The sequence below is a fragment of the Pempheris klunzingeri genome, chromosome 3 (genome assembly GCF_042242105.1).
Source record: "Pempheris klunzingeri isolate RE-2024b chromosome 3, fPemKlu1.hap1, whole genome shotgun sequence".
NCBI classification, from domain to species: Eukaryota; Metazoa; Chordata; class Actinopteri; order Acropomatiformes; family Pempheridae; genus Pempheris; species Pempheris klunzingeri.
In genome coordinates, this window is record NC_092014.1 from 7,191,374 (window position 1) to 7,212,187 (window position 20,814).

The window sequence follows — 20,814 nt, forward strand, 5'->3', positions numbered from 1 at the left end:
AAAAAATACTCTTTTTATGTCTTTTTATTTTACTTGATATTTTCTTGATGCCCCTTTTTCATATTTCATATTTCATATTTTTGTTTTTTTTTTAAAGGTGCTGCTATGCAAATAAACTGGAGTAGCCTTTATTATATGTGTCACAGTGGTGATGGTTTTACATCAACATGTTTAAGGTTAATGAGACAGAGATAATTTGAGGGCAGGAAAAGTGTGTGTGTGTGTGTGTGTGTGTGTGTGTGTGTGTGTGTGTGTCCCTGGAGCAGGGCTAATTTAGACTAAAGGGGCCACTGACAGTCAGATTTAGGACAGGAAGTGGAACACATGACATAAGACTGGTACTTGATTAAGAAACATCAAAACTGTGTGTATGTGTGTGTGTGTGTGTGTGTGTGTGTGTGTGTGTGTGTGTGTGTGTGTGTGTGTGCTTCAACTGCGCATATTTGTATATTGGTACAAAGGCTTTCTTGTTCTTTTAAGAGCCCAGTTCATACAAGGTCGGATTGACCCACTAGGGGGGCCCAGGGCCCAAATGAGCTATGGGCCCCTCTTCAGCCCCCCACAACTACTTAGATATTACAATTGGATTTAGCAGAAATATATTTGAGATTCTGCACCAAATCTACTGAAATACTTCCATGTAAACCAATAATAAACGTGTGTTTTGTGATTGTCAAACCACAGAAAAATGCGTTATTAACGACCCAGCCAAACTGAATGATTGGAAAAATCGCTATGTTTATAAAATTAGGTTTCAAAGTTTCTGAAAAAGTAAGCAGTATCATCTGCTCTGACATGCTAGGGGCATGTCTGCTGTATTGAAACCATGCTCACCACGATCTCCGTGAGATCAACAGCTGCTACTTTTACTTTACTTTGCCTTCCTTGTTGCTCTGTTTTAACCTGTTCATTCTCTGATTTCTTGGTCTTTCGCAGTTCCAACGGCACTTTTAGCTGTTCAGTCTATATCACTTAAGACTTTATTTCTATTTCGAAGTGATCTTAGTGTTCGGGGTTGTTTGCCTGTCGTTACCAGTTTAGCCTCTTACATTGCAATCAACCCAACCTCGATAACCAGAGTTACGATGGCTTGTGTTGACCACTCCTCTGTTGCAGACATGAACTATATGGTTGCAGACAAGATGTCTGTTCTCCAGAGACGTGTCTGTGGATTAACGCAGCTTCTCCGTGTCAGCACTGCATTGGACATAATGGACGATGTGTCAGATTGACATAATGACAATGACATAATGTCATCCAGTGTTAGCATCGTCTTGTCAGCAGCTGCTGCAGTCAACCATCCAAATGGGCCACATTCCCACCTGTCAATACCATGGATGTAAGAAGAGAACAGGATGCAGTGTTGAAGGCGGGGCTCCATTCTCTCCTATGAAAGTTACTGGGTGGCCTTTGAAGCTAAAAAAGTTTGACTTCCTGGGCGTAAATGTACCCAAATCCTCTGCATTGTTGGGGCAATAGAGTATGCCCATTAGCTTCTCGGGCCTGTCGAGCTGGTTAGCCCTGCACTAATTTGAATGGGGATAAAACAATTCAATTGTGCGGCTCTTCTAGACTTTCCAAATGTTATTGAACTGAATGAATCAAATTCTGATGGTGAAATGAATCATTCTGTAAGGGTTGTTACTCTCAAAAAATGTATCCACAGAACGCCTTTCACACAGTAAGTCTATGGAAAAAAGTATTTTGGGGCCCAATGGGATCACTTGACAGACACCATTGTTGTAATTACACAGTTTGGCCACCATGTAAAATTGGGTTCAAAGCCAATGGATGTAAAAAGAGAACTGGATACAGTGATGGATGAGGGGTTCCTTTCATTCCTGTGAAAGTTGAGATCAGTTTCAGTTTAGATCAAAGTGGTGGGCTGGCACACCAACATTACCATCCATAGAGCCACATCTCTAGCATGTCTAAAAATGAAAAGACAATTTACCTCATTACTTTAAAGCAGGGGTGTCCAAACTTTTTTCCCTGAGGGCCACATACAGAAAAACATACAAAGGGCTGGGCCACTCACTAGAAGTCAGCTATATTGCTAACTTTAATCCACTAGAGGTGATGTATATCGCCTCACCTCTAGTAGATTAAAGTTGGCAAAAATCAATCAAATGTAGGTAAATTCTGCTTGATAACTGAATATGATTCAAGAAAAAAATAAACGCCTTTCCATTAGTGGGCTTTCATTTATTAGTTGTGGTACAAGCTTGTTCAGTGTGTTCAGGTGATCAGTGAGATCCACTAAAAATGCCAACCAGAGAGGGTCACTGAGCTCATGAGGAGCTCCTTCTCTCTTCAAAACTGGTCCATTTCTGATCTCTGGAAATGAAGCCGCTGCAGCACAGATTTAGCCAGCGCACATGAGAATGGTAGAGCACCCCCCAGCACCAGCATCAGAGAGGGAAGCTTGAAATAGTCTGTGCTAGAGCCCTGGTGCTCGAATCACCAGCCGAATCGAAGCCTTACCTCTAATTTCTTGCCCCTCGGCGGACACCGTAGATTCCTTTGCGCTCGCCTGTCCCAGCTGGAGCCCCATCCTCATACCTCCACACAGCTCGTCCCATTTAACTCCGATCATGCCAACTGCACCTGGCACAGCTTCAAAAACATCCTCACCTGTCATGGTGCTCTTTAGACTGCTAAGAACAAGCTGCTCCTCCGTAACGCAAAAGTGATCGTCATTAGTTATTAGCTGTGCTCTCATCGCACACCGCATCTGAAACTTTCTACACTCACTTGCTCTCTTACATTTCCTTAATTCTGCCATTTTGGGTCACCTGTAGCAAAGTTCTTCTTCGCTTACTCAGTTTATAGAGAATCTAACTCGTTCAAGACCGTTACTCCACCTAGTGGTGAGACTAAGTACAATACAGTCCAGCGCAAGGTCCATGTGTGGGCCGTATTCCAATACATTTTTAAAATTTCCTGCGCCTGCAGGCCAATGAAAATTGGACCATGGGCCGCAGTTGGCCCGCGGGCTGTAGTTTGGACACCCCTGCTTTAAAGTATTTAAAGGATTTTGAGATCAGAAGCCCCACGTTTTTTAGTTCAGCCTTTTGTTCACATGCATTATATTCTATAGACTTTTTTAGCCACCAAGTTTTTATTGTTGCAGCTTTATCAATCTTACATTCATTATGGAGGAGACTTTACATGTAAATAAAACAATTATATTATGTTGACATTGCATAACACATCCACGTCTATTCACTAAACTAATGACATAAGCATTAGAAATGTGCATACATTTACATTCACATAAATGGTACACATGGTAGGAAATATAAAAATAAATGGTGTGAATAATACAAAAAAAAAGAATGTGTACTCAGGTGACCCAAGATAAGCACATTTGTGAGCAATGCCCTTGCAAAAACTTTGAGCACAATCTATTATAAATAATTTTCCAACTCCTTCCATTTAACCTCCTATGATCCTAATTATGACTTATCCCACTCTTTACACATCACATTACATTACAAATCACATTCTCATACAATTGTTTGTTGTTTCACAGAACAAGACAGTAACCACACATGTAAATGATTTCAAGTGTTAATGAATAATTAAAACTGCATTAATCAATACTCATATATTACAAATCAGTCAAATTGCTTCATATGATATGAAAGGGGTCCCCCTTATTAGTCCAGAGAAAAATCAAGAAGCCTCCAAGTCTCAGCTGCTCTCATGGGTTAGGGTTAGACAAAGTTACCTAAAGTAATCTAGTCTAGACTAGTCGGTAAAGACAATTAAACTTCTGGTAAAACAGATACTTTTTTTGGCATTAGTGGAGACCAAAACTACTGAAGCCCACAGCAACTATGGCACCAATAATTTTATTTGATCTATATAAATAACAAACAAAATAACAAAAATGCTGTCTCATAGTAGCAAGTAATTCACTCTATTCAGGTTTCCCTGTTTCTCAAGGAAACAATCAGTTGCTTTCTCACAAAAATTAGTCATTTGTCCCATCATCCCAGGAAAAGGATCTATTGTTTTCCCAAAATAATGAGATAATCAATCCATTATCATCAGAAACTGACTCTTTTGTCCAGAGATAACGAGATGATTGACTCACAATATCGATATAACAGGGTTAAAAATATATTTAGGCATGCAAACTTCTGAAAAGGGGTGAAAAAGGCAGAGAAGATGCAATTTTTTAAATATCTGCTTTAAAACATGGCTAAACAGAGAAGAAAGAAGAGACAATTTAACATTTTCATCTCAAAATAAGAAAAAAAACTGCTTACATACTGCCCTTTAGTGGCCAAACATCAATGAATACAGCTTTATAGAGCAGCAGAATTTACATTCTTTATGAACGTTACATACATGTATCATATAGGGAGTGGCACATCAGTTCACACAGGATCTGTTCAAAACATGTCATGCATTCATAGATAAAATGTGTTAATTACAAAGTAATATCATGTACCATGTATATCCTGTTAGATGTACCATTCTGATAATGTGTGCAAATAACCCTTGAAAAACTTGCAAATCAAAGACAGTGCTACTTATAATAACAAATAACTTTTTTTTTATACTTGTAATAAACAAACAACATCTGTGTGTCTAAATACAGCAAAGGTACGCATTAACATAGTCTTTAACTTCCGGGTGGAGTCCAAGTAAGGTGCTAATTTTTCCTGCTCCATATGCGCGTATAAGAACCCTCCTGCATATCTGCCTCAGGCGCTCTGGACGCTGCTTGCGATAGGGCTCCGTCAACTTACACGACGAGCCGGTGTAATAAGTGAGCAGAGCAAACAGTGAGGCAAAAGTCCTGTGGCTGCCATACAGACTGAAGAGCAGGTTGTTCAGCTGGACGCGAACACTAGTCGGCCCGTCATCGCTTTGGTAGCTCAGAGTGAAGAAAACATCCGTCTGGCCGCTGTCTCTGCAACAACACAGACGCATACAGTCACTCAATTAGCTCAATTTCAATAAACTGTACTGGCTGGAGTTTAAAACACGTGGCGTATTTTGTTTAATAATCCTTTGCATTAAGTGATAGATTACCTGATGAGGAAGGTACCCAGTGGTGCACTAGTGAGTATTTTGTGTGCCTCCTCCATGGTCATTGAGCCCCAGTAGTAACCACTGTGTTGGAGCTGCAGGTAAGTGTGTTTCACTAGTTTATACTCCGCAGGGCTGGTGAATGGACGGATGTGTGTGGGTAAGCTCTCAGCATCAGCTCCAGCCACTGACTACAGCAGAGAAGGTAGTAAAAATCAGACACGGCACACCTGGTTTCACTTGCTGGTTTCCTTCCCTCAAGAATCCGGAGAACACTTTTAATGTATGTAAAGTGAATTACAGATCTCTTTCCCCTGGGTTTTGCTTCTCAGGCTATACACAGGCTGCGCTATTGGTGAAGATTGCTGGAGGTATATGCAGCATGAAATGAACTCCTGCAGACACTAAGCAGGGCTGGTAAAAAGTAATAAAATGAAATCTGACAACTTGTGACAAATTTCTCACTCCAGTCCTTTTGTAAATTACACAAAAAGTGCAATAAGGAAACCTGCAAGAGGCTCCCTGAATAAAGTCAAATGGCTGCTGGACCTCAGAGACATAATTCAACTACCAACTGAAAACTATTTTTTTTATTTAATATTTGTTTTGAGAGATGCTACACTATATAACTAATAACAACACTGTTACTGCTATTAAAAACAACGTTTGGCACAGTTTTGAACACACGGCCCTGAGTTCAGACTCTGTTTCCAGTTTCCAGAGATAAATTTGGATATTTCACTCATTTCCAACCGATGAGGAAGTGATAACCCCAGAGATTTTGTGGGGGAAATGATTAAATGCAGATCAGCGCCATTCATATCAAAAACACTGATGTTTATCAAAAACAGTGATGAAATGTATTTCATATTCTCAACTAAGTAGAAACAGCACAAAAAACATGTACAACACCTGTGTCACATGTTTGGAGTTCACTTGTACTTGTAAATGTTATAATTTTTACACCATTACATTTATTTGATTTAATACTTTTACTAACTTGTAACTAACTTGTTTTTAAGAATCCTGGTGTTTGATCTCTGACTTCATTTTGATCCAGCCATTTGCTTAAAAATTAATACCCCAAAGCAAAAACAAAACAAAACATAATCTGTGATTCACAGTGAGCAAGTTTTGATTACTAACCTGGCTCCAGGTGTCAGGTTCTTTATCTAAGTTGAGTTTGTTCCAGAGCAGTAAATCTAGCTGCCTCTCCGTTGGCTCTTGGCTCTCCGGTTCGACTCTGTTTGGGCTCTGTGCTCGTTCGGGTCCTGTGGGTTCTTCAGCGGGCTGACTTTGGTTCTGTGTCTCAGCTGCAAGGTTTTGTTCCTGGCTCTGTGCTACTGCTTTGTCAAGACTGTCTCTGACCATCCTACAAAGGAGAATCCTCCGCTTGACCACTTGTTGCACCACTTCCTCCACTTTCGTCTGGCAGATCCTCCATCACTGACTCCTTCCTGTTCGGTCAGCTGCTGCTCAGCCCTCTGTGAGACTTCATGTTGCTTAAACGACAGCTTGAGATTTTAATCTAGATTCGTAAACGTTACATCAAGGTGCTAGTGGGGCATGGAGGCTGTCATCTGTCATCTGTTCATGAGCTGAAACACAGAAAGGTAACACAGACGCTCACCATGAAAATCTTTGATACCTCTACACTGCATTTTACATCAACTTAAATATGCAAATACTGATTTTGGAAGCCAGCTGTGAATGCAGCATTGACATATAATCTCCTTTCAAGTCGATGTGGCGATCCTGTTAGCAAATAGTTGCTTATTTACACACCCAGCAGCTACGGAGCATCATTTTTATTATGTTCGATCTTGAGTCTTTGTTTCCACCTGATAAATATGAGCAAAATATTTGCTCTGTTTTAGCTCTGTTTTTGGTCTCTTCAAACTCCTGATTAGGGATGGGAACTAATACGATTTTTTTGATACCGGTGCAGTCATCAGTTCTGTTTATTGGTCCGTTCTTTTATCAATTCCCTAAATGATTCCTCATCGATTTTCTGCGTGGAAAAAAACTCGGTTTTTAGCATCACCTTAACAAAGTGCACATTTACTGCTAAACTTTTCGTCTGCTCCTCTCGCGTTTGCCGCCACTTTCTCTACTGCTCTCCGTGCCCTATCCACTAACTGTCCTCTAACACCTGCCTTGAAAGGATCATTTTACAGACCAGAGGCCACACTTTGGACCGTGTCTTCCTCTCTGCTATGACTCCGTCTTTGCCAGTGGCATCAACGTTTTATTAATTTGTTTTGCGATGTGCAGCTGTCAGCATCGATAAAAGGGATTGATAAAACTCAGAAGAATACAATTCCTATGGATTGGACCAATTGGAGCATGTTCTTCTCATCCCCACTCCTGAGGGAAATATCTGTAGCTGCTAAATGCTCCAGTGCATTACTGTGTGTGTTCGCTGTTTGGGGCTTAGCAGGTAGTGGAGAGTGGGCTTTTAGAGCTTTTCCACTGAAAATTACTGCCTTCTGCAGCTGAAAACAACACTATGAGAGCAGCGACAGTGAACCAAAACAGTTCAGTTGTGGGCCGGACAGTTAAACTGACCTCAAACCTGCTATAAAGCTCCATAAAGCTGCTGATTCGACTACAAGCCGCCGCCCCTCCTCACACTGTTGCATTGTTTTCACTTTGTCATTTGATACAGTGTTATTGTACGAGTACCAGTTTACCTTTACCCTACAGCATACCTTTACAGCACATGTAATCCAATCTATGTGTGTGTGTGTGTGTGTGTGTGTGCACCTGAGGCAGAGTCAGAGGTCATGTGACTGACAATAAACCATATGCCTGTATGTCACTGGGAAGGGCGGATGTAGTTAAAAAAAAAATGCTTTCACTTTCTCAGTCAAATGAGACATAAAAAACTAAATTAAATCAGTGCGTTGTTTGTGCAGTTTTCATTAAAAGTCAGTAAAGTTTGTTTATAAATTCCCTTTCAGAGCAAAGTCACAAAGTGCTTCGATATGAAAGATAACTTAAAATACAAATACTTATACAATATACTTATACTTGAATACAATAATATGAGCATGATAGTATGTAAGTATAGTATATTATAAGTATATAAGGTTCTAAGTATACTTTGACCATAATCCTTGTTTTACTTGTTTTGTTTTTTATGTTGTAAAGCACTTTGTAACATATTGATTAATTTTGTTTTTATGTTCTGCTTAGAAAAATGCTCTACTAATCAAGTTCAACATTCATTACATTATTCATAACTTCGATCACAGTGCTTTACTTACAAACATGAATACCAACCAAAATGCAATAAAATAAACTGCTTGACAAACATTTTTGTTCTTTTTCTCTTCATCTTTCCCCTTTTTCAATACTTATTTTCAATTCTGGCTTTAACTTTTCACTCTAATGCTGAAGAGTACATGGAGGTATGAAACCGACTTGTAGTCTTAATCGCTCTATAGCAACAAAGCAAAACAAAAGTAAACAAAAACTGCAAAAAAAATTGTGTTAACTGTGATTTGATTACATGTTTCTGAAGAAGCCGCCCGTGTTTAAACTATGATCAGTTATATGGCTCTCTTTGCGTTGTAAAACAATATTGTCTGTTGTTACAGGCTCAGTTTTCAGTTTGAAGGGTTACATGTTCATGTGTTGGGTGAACTGTGCAGCACCCTGTTTACAGCTGGCAGAGTAGCGGGGGAAAGAGAGGATGGCAACAGCCTGAGATTAAAGCTGAAAGTCTGCACTTCAGCACCTCTGGAGCTCAGAAACATCTCAGCGAAAAACAAGTATATCCAAATTTCCAAATACTGATGGAGGCTGCGCTGCATGAGTTTAAAGTCATTAGCAGCTGAATGCACGTTTGACATATTATGGAGTTTTAATGAGGAACATGCTGATGACGCTGGGATGGGTATGCTCTAAAATTATGAGTTAATGAGACTGGGAGGGCTTGCTACACTTTTTCCACACCTAACAGAAATCAAAATGTGTTCATTTGTCTGTCTTTAATCATCCACTATTACTAAAGTTACACAGTAACAACTCTGATCAGTGTGAGTTTACCTGTTCAGATCTATGACATTTGCCACTGCAGGCGTAGAATTAGCATAAGTTAATCAATAATTGATTCTGCAATCATTTACCACACAAAGTTTTTGCCTACTTACTTGTCTGTTTCTGCAGTGAGCTTCAGTCCAGCCGAGGGTCGCATCTCCTCAGAAGAACTCAGATCTCAGATCCTCTTGGTTTATCACACAAAGAGAAACAGTCCCTCCAGTGACGGCTTCACTCGGAGGAGGACACACTCTCTCTCTCTCTCGCTCTTTTCTACACACACACGTCCAGGTGCCGTACTTTCGCTTTCACTCTTGTCTGCTGCGGATTCCCTTAAATCACGTGATCTGCAAGCAGCGCGTGTGCGTGTTAGTGCGTGTGAGCGGAGTTTAAAATGACTTAATAATACATCCCAGCTCTTTCGTGTTTCAAACATGCGCAAATAACAGGGTTAACTGCAAAATACACTCAATGCGCAAGATTAAAAGGATTTTATGTCTTTAAACTTTTTGAATGGACTTCTCCTTCATCTCAATAATCAGTTACGCAAAGCATCGTCTCCGTAGAAATGAATGTGAAACGTTGAATTCCAGGAACTTGCACTCAGCATATGAAACATAACGAATCCTCAATGACTTTAAAGCTTGAAAAGGTGAAAACGCTGCACACAACTACTAGATACAAACTAAATTTGAGCACTATTTGACAAGGAATTGAGCAACTGAGAACGTGCTATGAGCAATTTCATAGCACGTTCACCCCAAACACAAAAACGAATAATTTTGTATATAACTTATAGGCTATTTGCTAACTTGAACATTGCAGATCGTTGTTGGTTAATAAAATGCAAAATTTATAGCACAATAATAGAGAAAAACGTGTAAAAGATGCAGAAAGCACACACAAAGCCATCAACAATAGCATATTACACTAAAGACAATTAAACAACATCTACAAGCTCAGACATGACTCAGACATTGGTTGCATTTATGAATTGTTCAAATTGCAAAAAATTGAAGACCCTAATTTTTAATGCTGTCAGATGGTGAACATTGTCCATCAAACCCAGCATGAAGCGACTCGCAGTCTTGGGTTCGACCTGTTTGTCGACTCTTACTCATGCAACAAGTCTTGCAAAACAGTATGTTAAAATAAAAAATGGTGCTTTGGTTATTTTTTTCCTCTGGAGCCGATAAACATCTTGTGGGGGGAACATTTTACTACACACACACACACTCTGTTGCCAAGGTGACCAGTGTGACTTCTCGTTATATAACTGATGATCAGACAGCATTGAGTATTTGCACGTCATTTATTGGGGGGGGGTACAGAGTTCAGATTTAAACTTCCCCACACTTGGAGGTAAAAGTTCCTTCTGCTTCTTTCTGTCATAAATAAAACTTCTCAGGCCGCAGAGCTGGACGTCTGGTTTTCATTTTTGTTCTGTCTGTGCATCCAGTAGGCAGCTGCAGTTAGAGCAAAGATCCCGTAAGTAGCCAAGACATACTGTAAGAGAGCAGAGAAGCACATGTTTCTGACTGAGGGGACTTGATATGTAAAAACTTAATGAAATATGTTCATTTTAAATGCAGCCTGTGTGTGAGTTTGTGTGTATTATGTACATTTCGGCGACCCTGCATAGTGTAGCTATTAAAGTATTTCCTCCAACCAGTCAGTTCCACAGAAGTTGGAGCCTGAATGCCAAACAGCTGCTTCTGAAACACACACACACACACACACATATAATCAGTAAGAGGAAGCACTATGCCCAGACTACATGATATTTTTACACATTTTGTCATGTTATCACGTTATATCAAAATGTGTGTAGCTTTTAGGAGATTCTACTTAAGTAGTACAGTTCATGAAAGTAAACTCGCGGCGCGTTTAAGGACACGAAGTCATTCATACAAAAACAAAGTAGTAAATAAGATAACCCACACGTGAAAATGAAAGTAAAAACAGTTAACCACAAGACTAAGAGAGGCTTCGATGCTGTGCAGGAGGCTGCGGCTTTGGAGTTAGAGCCGGTCGTCCACTAATTACAGGGTTGATGTTGATGCATCTTTGAGCAGGATGCTGAACCCAAGGTTGCTCCAAGCCTTGCACGGCAGCTGTCCCACCATTGGTGTTCGTGAACGAGTGAACGAAGGCCCAAACTGTTATCTGTTATAATAAAACAGTATATTTGTCCTGCTCCCAGCCCATACATGCAAAGTCAGAAATATGCAGAGTCAGAATGAATGTGAAACAATGACGGGAACGTGTTACCAGAATATCAAGCATTTTGCATGTTGAGGCAGGCAGTGTGCTGACTGGCTGAGTGGGATAACAAACTGGTTTCTGGTCATGCAAGTCACACTTAACACACCCTTTGAATTAGATTAACTTGAATTATTCATCAGCTGGAGCTCCAGCTAATCATCTCGACATGCTGGCAGCACAGTCTGGATCCCATGAGAGGTGGAGTGTGCAATAAAAATCTTAAAGCTCTAATTCTCCTTAGTTGAAATTTTTCACGCTTTTATTTTTTATTTTTTTTTATCTTTTAATGCACATGCTGAGATTAATAGCAAAATATCTCAATTCTCCAACATCAGCTGCCACAGAAGTATATACTTTTTTTTAAAATCACAACTGCTGACAGGAAATTTTGTTTTTTATGATGCTGAGCACATTAAATACAAAACAGTGATATCACTAAGTACTTCAAACGCGTGTTAAGGAATATGCTTGTTATGCTATCTTGCTGAGAAAGGAAACAGAGACTGGAAACAGCGGGTATCAGCTAGCTAGGCTCTGTCTAAATAAAACAAGACATGTAAAGATCATCAATTAACATGTCATATCCTGCTGTATACAGTTACAGGCATAGCTGTGAGATCGTAGTTCAGGTTGGCTGCCGTCCTCCAGATAAGGAGTGACACTCCAAAACAGACTGTCTCCTGAAACATGCTGATGGTGACCTAGAGTTTCCTACATGGTCTGGGGTAGCATGAATAGCCATAAATCCTTGTTGAGATTCCAGAGAGCCAATGGAAGACTCACGCATATTTGTGGCACATGTAGAATGACCACATTTGGGCATGGAGTAATTTTGGCGGAGTTAAAAGACTGATCTCAGGACTGAGGTGGTGAAACATTTCCTTCACAGAGTTTACTGTCAGATCAGCAAAGACCAAAGAAAGCAGTACGCCACTCCCCCCTTCCTTCTCTGCAAACTCAAGGCTTTCATAGGCTCAGTCGCCACTGTGTTAAAGGTAGGGTCTGCGACTTCTTCTAGAGCAGGGGTGTCAAACTCAATCAAAGAAAGGGCCAAAATTTAAAACACGGTTGCGGGCCAAACGGGCTCAACATTTAGTGAAGACTCTAATAGTGACTCTTTTATTATAGTATATAATATAATATAATAATGATAATATTTATAATATATATATATATTATCCAGAAATATGAATTTAAACAGCCAAACTTCAACAACTTTTCCTAAATAAAATAAATAGAATTTGAAATAATTTTTTTCTTTTCTGTACTATCCTGATGTTTTGTCTCATAGTGTCGTCTTATATTTATATTCTTTAATTATAGCCACATCAGCTCCACAAACAAGACACACAGGTTTACCTCCGATATCAACAAACAGGTAAAATTCTGTCCCCCACCTGCTTTGAAAGTCTCTGTTTTCAAAGTCCACTTTTCGTTTAGCCATTTATTTTGGGGGGGCTAGCTTAATGGCGCGTTTCCACTAGTACCTACTCCGTACCTACGCCGAGTAGAGCTGAGTAGGTACTAGTGGAAACTAGTTGATCCGCTGATCGGTGTGTCATTATACCTGCGGGAGGAGGGGCTGCTGCACGGGTCCTGACTAGCGCGGCAGCTGTTCAGTGCATTGTGGGATTTGTAGTATTAGAGGTGGGAGTGCTGTTTACCGACGGGCCATTCTTAATAGTCACATGAAATTATCTCGCGGGCTGTATATAATTGTACCGCGGGCCGGATATGGCCCGCGGGCCTTGAGTTTGACATATGTGTTCTAGAGGCACTTTCTGTTATATTTGCTCACTCAATGACTTCAATCATTTCAGTCAGACTGAATCAAATTAATGGACAGCTGACCTGCCTACCTGCGCGCACGCCGCAAGTGGATCCATCGCACCTGGCCAGAGTCTTCCTCAAGGCTAAAGCTAGTGAGCTAGTCACACTATGGTAGAGAAAGTGGGGCCAAAATTTAAATCAGAGCTCAGTGACAGACAGCCTGAGGGGAGTGGTGGGATATTTTCATATATACCAACTCTTACAAGTTTCTCCAGTTTTGCATATACTGCCTTTAACTAATTTGATGATAGATGATGACTTTATGGACATTTATTTAACTGAAAACCTTAAATCTGTGTGTTCCCATATGTCATTTTATTACTTCAAAAGGATCTGTGTGTGTGTGTGTCATGACAGTTAAGATTACAAAAAAAATAGTTGTAATATATAGTAACATGAAGTGTCGCTTTATTCTGCAGGGAGTATTAGCAGAGAACAGAGGAAATGCTTTTTTATCTCAAGCTCAATACAGGCTCAACTACATGAAACCAAATAAAAAAAACAACAAAAAAACTAAACCAAAGGTGCTCTAAGAGCTCATCAGCAGAGTTTCATTGTAAATCCGCTTTCCACTGAAGTTAACCACACAAGTGAAAGTGTCTACAGAGCAGCGGCCCTGCAGATTACAGCGTGTTGCAAAATGATCTTTTATGTGTCCGCTTGGCCTTTAAAGTTTGGTTCAGCTGAATTTTGGGGTCCCTACCCTGCAGTGATGAAAGGGGATGAGAGTCTAGGTCTATTATGTGTGTCAGCTGCTGCGCTACACATTAAACTGTAGCCTACGGCATGCAGCTTTAACAGTTGATCAAACCGCGCTCCCATCTGTAATTACATTTAAGATATCCACAATAGCATACGTCCTGGTCAAAAGTCTATTCTCACTAGTCAGAATGACAATTGGAAATATCCAAAATGACATTTGCACAAGCAGAAATTGTATTTCGAGACAGCTGTAACTTTTATTGTACTACTCCAAACTAAATTTAAGATCCTTTAAAACTATACGTGGTTGTTTTAACATTCAATTTCTGGACTGGATATATATTGCAGATATCTGTAATTCACTTCTTCACAGTTAAAAAGAAAACATTTAAGATGACTTGCTTTCTGGGATAAATGTCATCACTTTTTCCATTCATGTGCTTTGGGCTTTCCAATATTCAGATATCCACAATATTATTTTTGGTAAATTCTTTCTGCAAAAGCTTCTATTTCAGATATCTACAATCCAGTTGTTACTACTCATGACTGAAATAAACCATTTGGGAATTTATCATTATATTTTTGTTGATCCAGAGTTACATTCTTACTAGTAAAATACAATTGTGGTTATCTGCAGTTCTGCATGGTATCCAGTCAAAATGCCACTTGTGGATATCTGTAATGACATTTTTACTGATCACAATGGTTTTTATATGCAATATATTTTATTTTAGAATCACAGTGTGGAATGCGTTTTTTCATTATGTACAGTACCAGTTAGAAGTTTGGAAACACCTTCTCATTCAATGTTCTTTCTCTATTTTTATTATTTTCTACATAGTAGATTAATATTTAAGACATCAAAACTATGAAGGAACAAATGAAGAATTATGAAGTAAACAAAAAAAATGTCAAACAAACCAGAATGTGTTTTAGATTTTAGATTCTTCAAAGCAGCCACCTTTTGCTTTGAGGAAAAGAGTGTGATGCCAAGACTGTGCAAAGCTGTCAAAGCAAAAGGTGTGTCCAAACGTTTGAATGGTACTGTGCACCTGAAACTAAAGTTATGACTAGTCACAATTGGACTGCAAATATCTGAAATGGGATTTGCTTTCCTGGCATCTGTTGCAGATATTCAGAACGCTTATTCTAGAGATAAAAAATGACATTGTGGAAACTGAAAGCCTGATGTTCATGAAGGGCAAAAGTGACGTCTGTAGTCCCAGAACGGATGTCGCTGTGGAAAGAGAGGGTTCAAGTCAAGTTTATTTATATGACCCAATATCACAAATTTTCCTCAAGGGGCTTTACAATCTGTGCAGTATAAAGCACCCTCTATTCTTACATCATCAATTTGAATGGAAGGAAAAATAAAAGTGTGACAGATGTCGAGTGAACGGAGTAGACCAACATGGTGTATCAATCAGGATGACAGAAACATACAGACTGTAAACATATATGGAGAACAGGGCGCAGTTATCGTTCAACTTCAGATGACTAGTCACTGGCTGACTGTCTGGTTACCATGGAAACAAGATCTGTCTCCTTTTAGATGGAGCCGAGATCAGACGCTGTAAAAATGTCATAATGAGCACATCAGACACCCCTGTCACAAATCTGTGACACCCACATGTGTCACCATGTTGGAGTGTTTTGATAGATGAGATCACTGCGTTGTTACAGAGCCAATTTTACATCACAGAGATAACAGATCAATCGATTAAACAGAGGGACAGTTAAATGAAGAATTTAAGATATAACTTCAAATAAGACTTAGGACTTACCAGAAAGATTTGAAACTGTGATAAATATGTATTGTTTAAGTATGAAAAATAAAACCATATTATCATATCGGAGTTAGCATTCCCTTCAAACACAACTGTAAATATGGATGTAAAAACTAGAAAACTACCAACGTCAATGTGAATGTTTTGAGTTTAAAAAATTCAGGTGTCAATAACAGATATTTACATAATGATGATATATTGCCATTCATTTACTAGAGCACATATCAGTTGTTTCTTCCTAATCTTTAAATCTTAAAAGTATGGTAGTATTGGCATCCCTATTAGCCTTCTGCTTCTGCACACACAGATTTACACACAGTTATTTGCAGTATATGAAGTACCGCCAATAGTCTTTGAGTCTCCTTCATTTCTTAGTTGTGCTGCATTTAATTCATTAAAATATTTTGCAAACCTGTCTCCTACCTTTGGTCTATTTCTTGTATTGCTGGAAATCAATTAACTCTCAATTTATCATTACAACCTCATCTCATTATCATATCTTATCCTGTATGACCAAGCCAAAAGCAGGTGCTCCACCTAATAAAATTCATCAGAGGAAAATTAAAAGTAAAAGGAGAATGAAGTGATAAAGTCATTATTTGCTTTAAAAAAAAACTAAATGAATCAATCGATTTGTCTATCAAAAACGGATATATTTTAATTCTATGACTCGACCAGTGGTGGTTTGATCTGGTCCCACCGCTGCAGACTGTAGAAGTCAGATCCTGCTCTTACCTTCACCTCTGTTATGAGATGACCAAAGCTGGTGATGGGGATCCGCGTTTTAACGGGAGAAATCGGCATCACTGGAGACAGTTTGAATAAAAACGCCACATTAAATGGTTTCTTCTGTCTCACACGGTCACGTCACAGCCTCTGGCTTCGTTAAAATGAAGATTTTCGTGGTGAAAACACTTACCGACCTGCAGGTTGGGGTCACTTATACAATATTTTCATGTGTACATTAAGTTCCGGGTGTTGTGACGTACAGCACCACTTTGACCAATCATGTGCTTATATTCAAAGAGCTGGCCAATAGGCTGTGGGCTGGTGGGCGGGGCTTTCTGGTGGTTATTCAAGCAGTAGAAATGATCCTGATACCTGCAGTTCATCCTTTCAGCCACAAGAGAGCGCAACGTTAACGTTTATGTGAAGGCATGTCCACCTGCAGACATGAAAAACTACTTTTTACACATTCACGCTTTGGTTTATGGGTAACCTAGTTTCCTACTAGTTTCCTGAATATTCCGTATTATTTTTGAGACAGTGCCATTGGTATTTCTTTCTACGGAAGGAGATTTTCATTTCAGGGACTTTAAAGTTAAAAATATGGCTAAACAAATAAATAATGTATTTTTGTTGTTTTTTGTTTTGTTTTGTAAAGGAGCTGGTACTTAACTTGGGAATGACCTGAAAAACACTTTGTGTATTTATTACTCAAATAAAAGCATCTTTACAGTTCCAAGGTACCATTTTATGTTACTTCTATGCTGCTTCTACTCCACAACAGTTCAGAGGGAAATATTGTACTTATTAGTCCACAACAGCTACAATTACAATTACTTATTTCTTTAGATCAATATTTTTATATAAAAAACATATGATCAGCTCATTTTCAAGCTGCCAGTTCAAATTAGCTGCACAACCAATCTACAACACTAAGTGCTGCCTACACATTAATACAGCAGTAATGGGAATCCAATGATAAAAAACACTGACTGTGGAAATGTACTGTTGATACTCACACTAAATACATTTTGTTGCTGTCTGAAGTAAAACTTTGAATTCAGAACTTCCACTTGTGCATGTATATCTACAGTGTGGTTTTGCTAATTTTACCTGACAGGAGATGAGATGAATAGTGCTTCCGCCACTGATCGTGGCACCGTGTTCCTCTCTTGTGCTCTGATGTTTCTTTGAATCTCAAATGCAGCCATGATTCTAAGAAGTTTATAAGAGTTTTTAAGAAATTTTATTTTATGCTTGTTGTTTGACAAAAAAAAAAAAAAAACCTAGTGTGGTTGTAAATTATAGACAATCATACAGCTGAACTTACCTGAGTTATCAAGTGTTTCTCCGTTAATTAAAGATGTGTGAAGACGTTTTAAAGACCCCCCCCCCCCCCCCCCCAAGATAGTAATGGCTGCTACTTGACTCCACAAATCTGAACCCTTTAATTTCTGTTAGACTACTTCATAATTTCCTAAAAACTCAACTATGATGAGCAAAACTCCTAAAAAAAAAACATTGTAGAGCTAAAGGTAGATCCTAAGACAGAGAAGTTAGAGGTGGAATATTAATTCTCACTAACACCGACCAGTCACGGGTCAACAAACTGCTGAGGAGCTCATTCATGAAACTTTAGTTTAGAAGGTTAGAAGTTCTCTTTGTTCATGTCAGAGGAAGCTCCATTTAAGAGGACTCCTGGTGGTAAAATAAGATCCTTTATGAAGACGACACACGGTTTATTCAGATTTGCGCCCCACCAACATTGAACCTCAGGCCGGCCTGAAGTCTTGTTTTGTGGCTGATCCATAAACTGAAAGGAAGTGCTGTTTAAAACACACTTACTTTCTACAGAATTTGGTGCACACACATAAAAAAACTAGCAAAGCTCCACGTACGGCACAAATTCTTTTCTTGTGTTTCCCACTTGTTCAACCACGGTCCTCGTTCACAGCTGAACTGCACCATCACCTCTGTGTTGGCAGCGATGAAGACGAAGTGTGAGACAGAGAGGGACAACAACCTGGACAGGTCTGCACAGTGTCACTCCAGCACTACCAGTGTGCACTCTGTAACTTGTTGACTGTATAATCCCGCTGACGACCAACATTTATACGCAGTTTCCAAACACGCCTGAACACTGATCGAGAAGCTAAACACGGTTGTAACTTTTCTGTTCACAAATTGAAAGTCAAAGTCTGTTTTTTAACTTCTAGTTCACTCTTATATTATATATTTCTTTGAATATCTTACAATTTTTTGTCAGATAGCTTACTAAGAATTTTTCAGATACTTCAGATAGAGATACTAATTTTGTGGGAAAAATATCTGATATATCTACAATTAATATATCCAAGAAATTTACTAAAATACCAGAAAAATATGAGTCAAATGTCCCACAAAATGTTAGAAAATGACCCCCTAAAAACGTAAAATATATGTAAAGTAGCAGTGAATTTAGATTTGAGATTATATTCTAATCTCAGAAACAGGCCAGAGATGCCTCCCCTTCAGCCCGTTGGCCTCAGGATGTTACAGGATCACCTGATTGATGTAAAAAAAAAAAAGTGCATGTCGATACATTTTCCTCAACTCAATTCTAATAAAATCGAGTGGGTTGAGATAACTATCATTACAATCAAAATGTAAAATTCTGTTTGGTGCAACAACTCAAACTAGTACGTATGTTTTATATGATTTCTTACACCAACACCAACTGGGTCTTTTCACCAAATGCATCTGCACCTCTAAACGTCATCACTGCTGGTGTGACTGCTCGCCGCTGTGGGCAGGTGACAGATGAGCACCTTTTTTTTTTTGCCCCTTTCTCACATTAATCCTGTAACATCACAGGTTCAAGTATTTGACAGAGGCAGGGAGATTTCTGTCATTCACACATAACCTCCTACACATTACATGACGCTCCTGACACATTAAAAGCACAATTGCTTCCTGGACATGAGCAAGAAAACCCCTGAGCGTGTTGAACTGAGCAAAGCTGCGTTTTATTGTTTGAGGATGTAACTTTTCACCTGAAAGAGGACTGTGTCATTCTGCTTTTCAACCCTATGCAGTCTTGCCTTTGGTTGAATGATTAAAGCTGCATCCTGGACTTTACATGGCCCTGATTTTATGTGTGCTCTTTTGATTTAAACGTCAATTAATTGAAAAAAAAAAAATAGGGATCAACTTTTGGTACGTGGACCAATATACCTTGTCCATATTGTGCTTTATTTATGCATATTCACAACTTCTTCTCCAGGTCTGGGATCCAGAACTCTGCATTTTTCCAGACCCCTCGTCACACGCTGCATTATGAGGTGTGAGCAGTTTAACTGAAGAATGATGTTCCTTTCTCAGAGTGTTTCACTTTGATCATTTTTAAAGGTCAGAGCTGCTAAAGTGATCCAGCACTTCGCAAGACAAAGAAAAATGGAGAAAAATCACTTTAATTGTAATAATAACATAATATCTGAAACCCTCTATTCATCTTATTATCGGGTTCTGACCCCCGGGGCAACAACACTGCATATATAACGAAGCAGGATCTGCCTTAGTTCATTTTGTTCTTAATGTTAAAATCAGCAGATTCCAACCCTTCTAGCAAACATGGCAGAGAAAAAGGAATTGCCTCAAAAGACATTTTAAATATGAAATCCTCTAATCACACCAAAAAGGCAAAGGTTACAAGAAGATATTCAAGGCGCTTCAAGGTCAAAGAGACGACATGGTCAACAACATCATATGTACGTTTAAAACCTTCCCCGGTGTGGAAGGAAGAGCAAAATTTCTCCTAAAGGATTCAGACGTTTGGAAACAACAGCTGAGAAAACCTCCCATGTTACTGTCGGAGACTTGCAGGAGGATCTAATGAGGGCAGGAACTAAAGCATCAGTACAGCCTATGAGAAGATCGCTGAACTAGTAAGGACTCACCACCTCCTCCATTATAGACCAAAAAGAACACAAGAAGCTGACTTGAGCATGGAGGGAGGAATGTGGACAGACCTGTAGAGTTCTGTGAGGCTGTTTTACGGAGCGGTGAATGGATCATGGATCAAAGTTATGTGTGACGCAAGACGTAAAAGTCCATTGTCAAGAAGATCACCGTCCCTACAGTGCAACATGGAGGTGGGTCCACCCTGTTGTGGGGGTGTTTTGCTGCTGCAGGAACTGCTCACCTTGATTGTGTGACTGGCATCATGGATTCATTGAATTACCGGGCCATTGAGGAAGAATGTGATACCATCGGTGCGTAAAATCAAGCTTGGTAATTTCAGCAAGACAATGATCCCAATCATACGTCTGAGGCAACCAAAGCTCGGTTCAGGAATCGTTCCTGGAATGTCCTTCAGTGGCCGTCTCAGTCCCGAATTTGAATCCCACTGAAAACCTTAAAGAAAGGGGATAAAAGA

At 39.3% G+C, this 20,814-nt stretch overlaps 1 protein-coding gene and 1 long non-coding RNA gene across 3 annotated transcripts; both read right to left on the minus strand.

Annotated features, from left to right (window-relative positions):
* Positions 1-3,115: 3,115 nt before the first annotated feature.
* Positions 3,116-9,310, minus strand: LOC139198820 (suppressor of cytokine signaling 1-like). The gene is made up of 4 exons (XM_070827777.1): positions 9,204-9,310; positions 6,193-6,644; positions 5,050-5,237; positions 3,116-4,927 (listed from the first exon to the last, which is right to left on the minus strand). The coding sequence occupies exons 2-4, from the start codon at positions 6,415-6,417 to the stop codon at positions 4,603-4,605; spliced, it is 738 nt and encodes a 245-aa protein (XP_070683878.1). The 5' UTR covers positions 6,418-6,644; positions 9,204-9,310; the 3' UTR covers positions 3,116-4,602.
* A 1,078-nt stretch (positions 9,311-10,388) lies between these two features.
* LOC139199350 (uncharacterized) lies at positions 10,389-16,686 on the minus strand. Of its 2 annotated transcripts, none has more exons than XR_011584121.1 (4): positions 16,594-16,686; positions 16,410-16,480; positions 10,713-10,805; positions 10,389-10,596 (listed from the first exon to the last, which is right to left on the minus strand). It is a non-coding gene; the product is annotated as an uncharacterized lncRNA (long non-coding RNA). The 2 variants fall into 2 exon arrangements; XR_011584122.1 differs by having other exon boundaries at positions 16,598-16,649.
* Between the last annotated feature and the right edge of the window lie 4,128 nt (positions 16,687-20,814).

Excerpts from the sequence above, each read along its gene's own strand:
- LOC139198820 (XM_070827777.1), bottom strand. The coding sequence starts at position 6,417 with ATGGTCAGAGACAGTCTTGACAAAGCAGTAGCACAGAGCCAGGAACAA. Across the intron at positions 5,238-6,192 it reads AACCTGACACCTGGAGCCAG|TCAGTGGCTGGAGCTGATGC; the intron begins GTTAGTAATCAA and ends TCTCTGCTGTAG. Across the intron at positions 4,928-5,049 it reads CTGGGTACCTTCCTCATCAG|AGACAGCGGCCAGACGGATG; the intron begins GTAATCTATCAC and ends GTGTTGTTGCAG.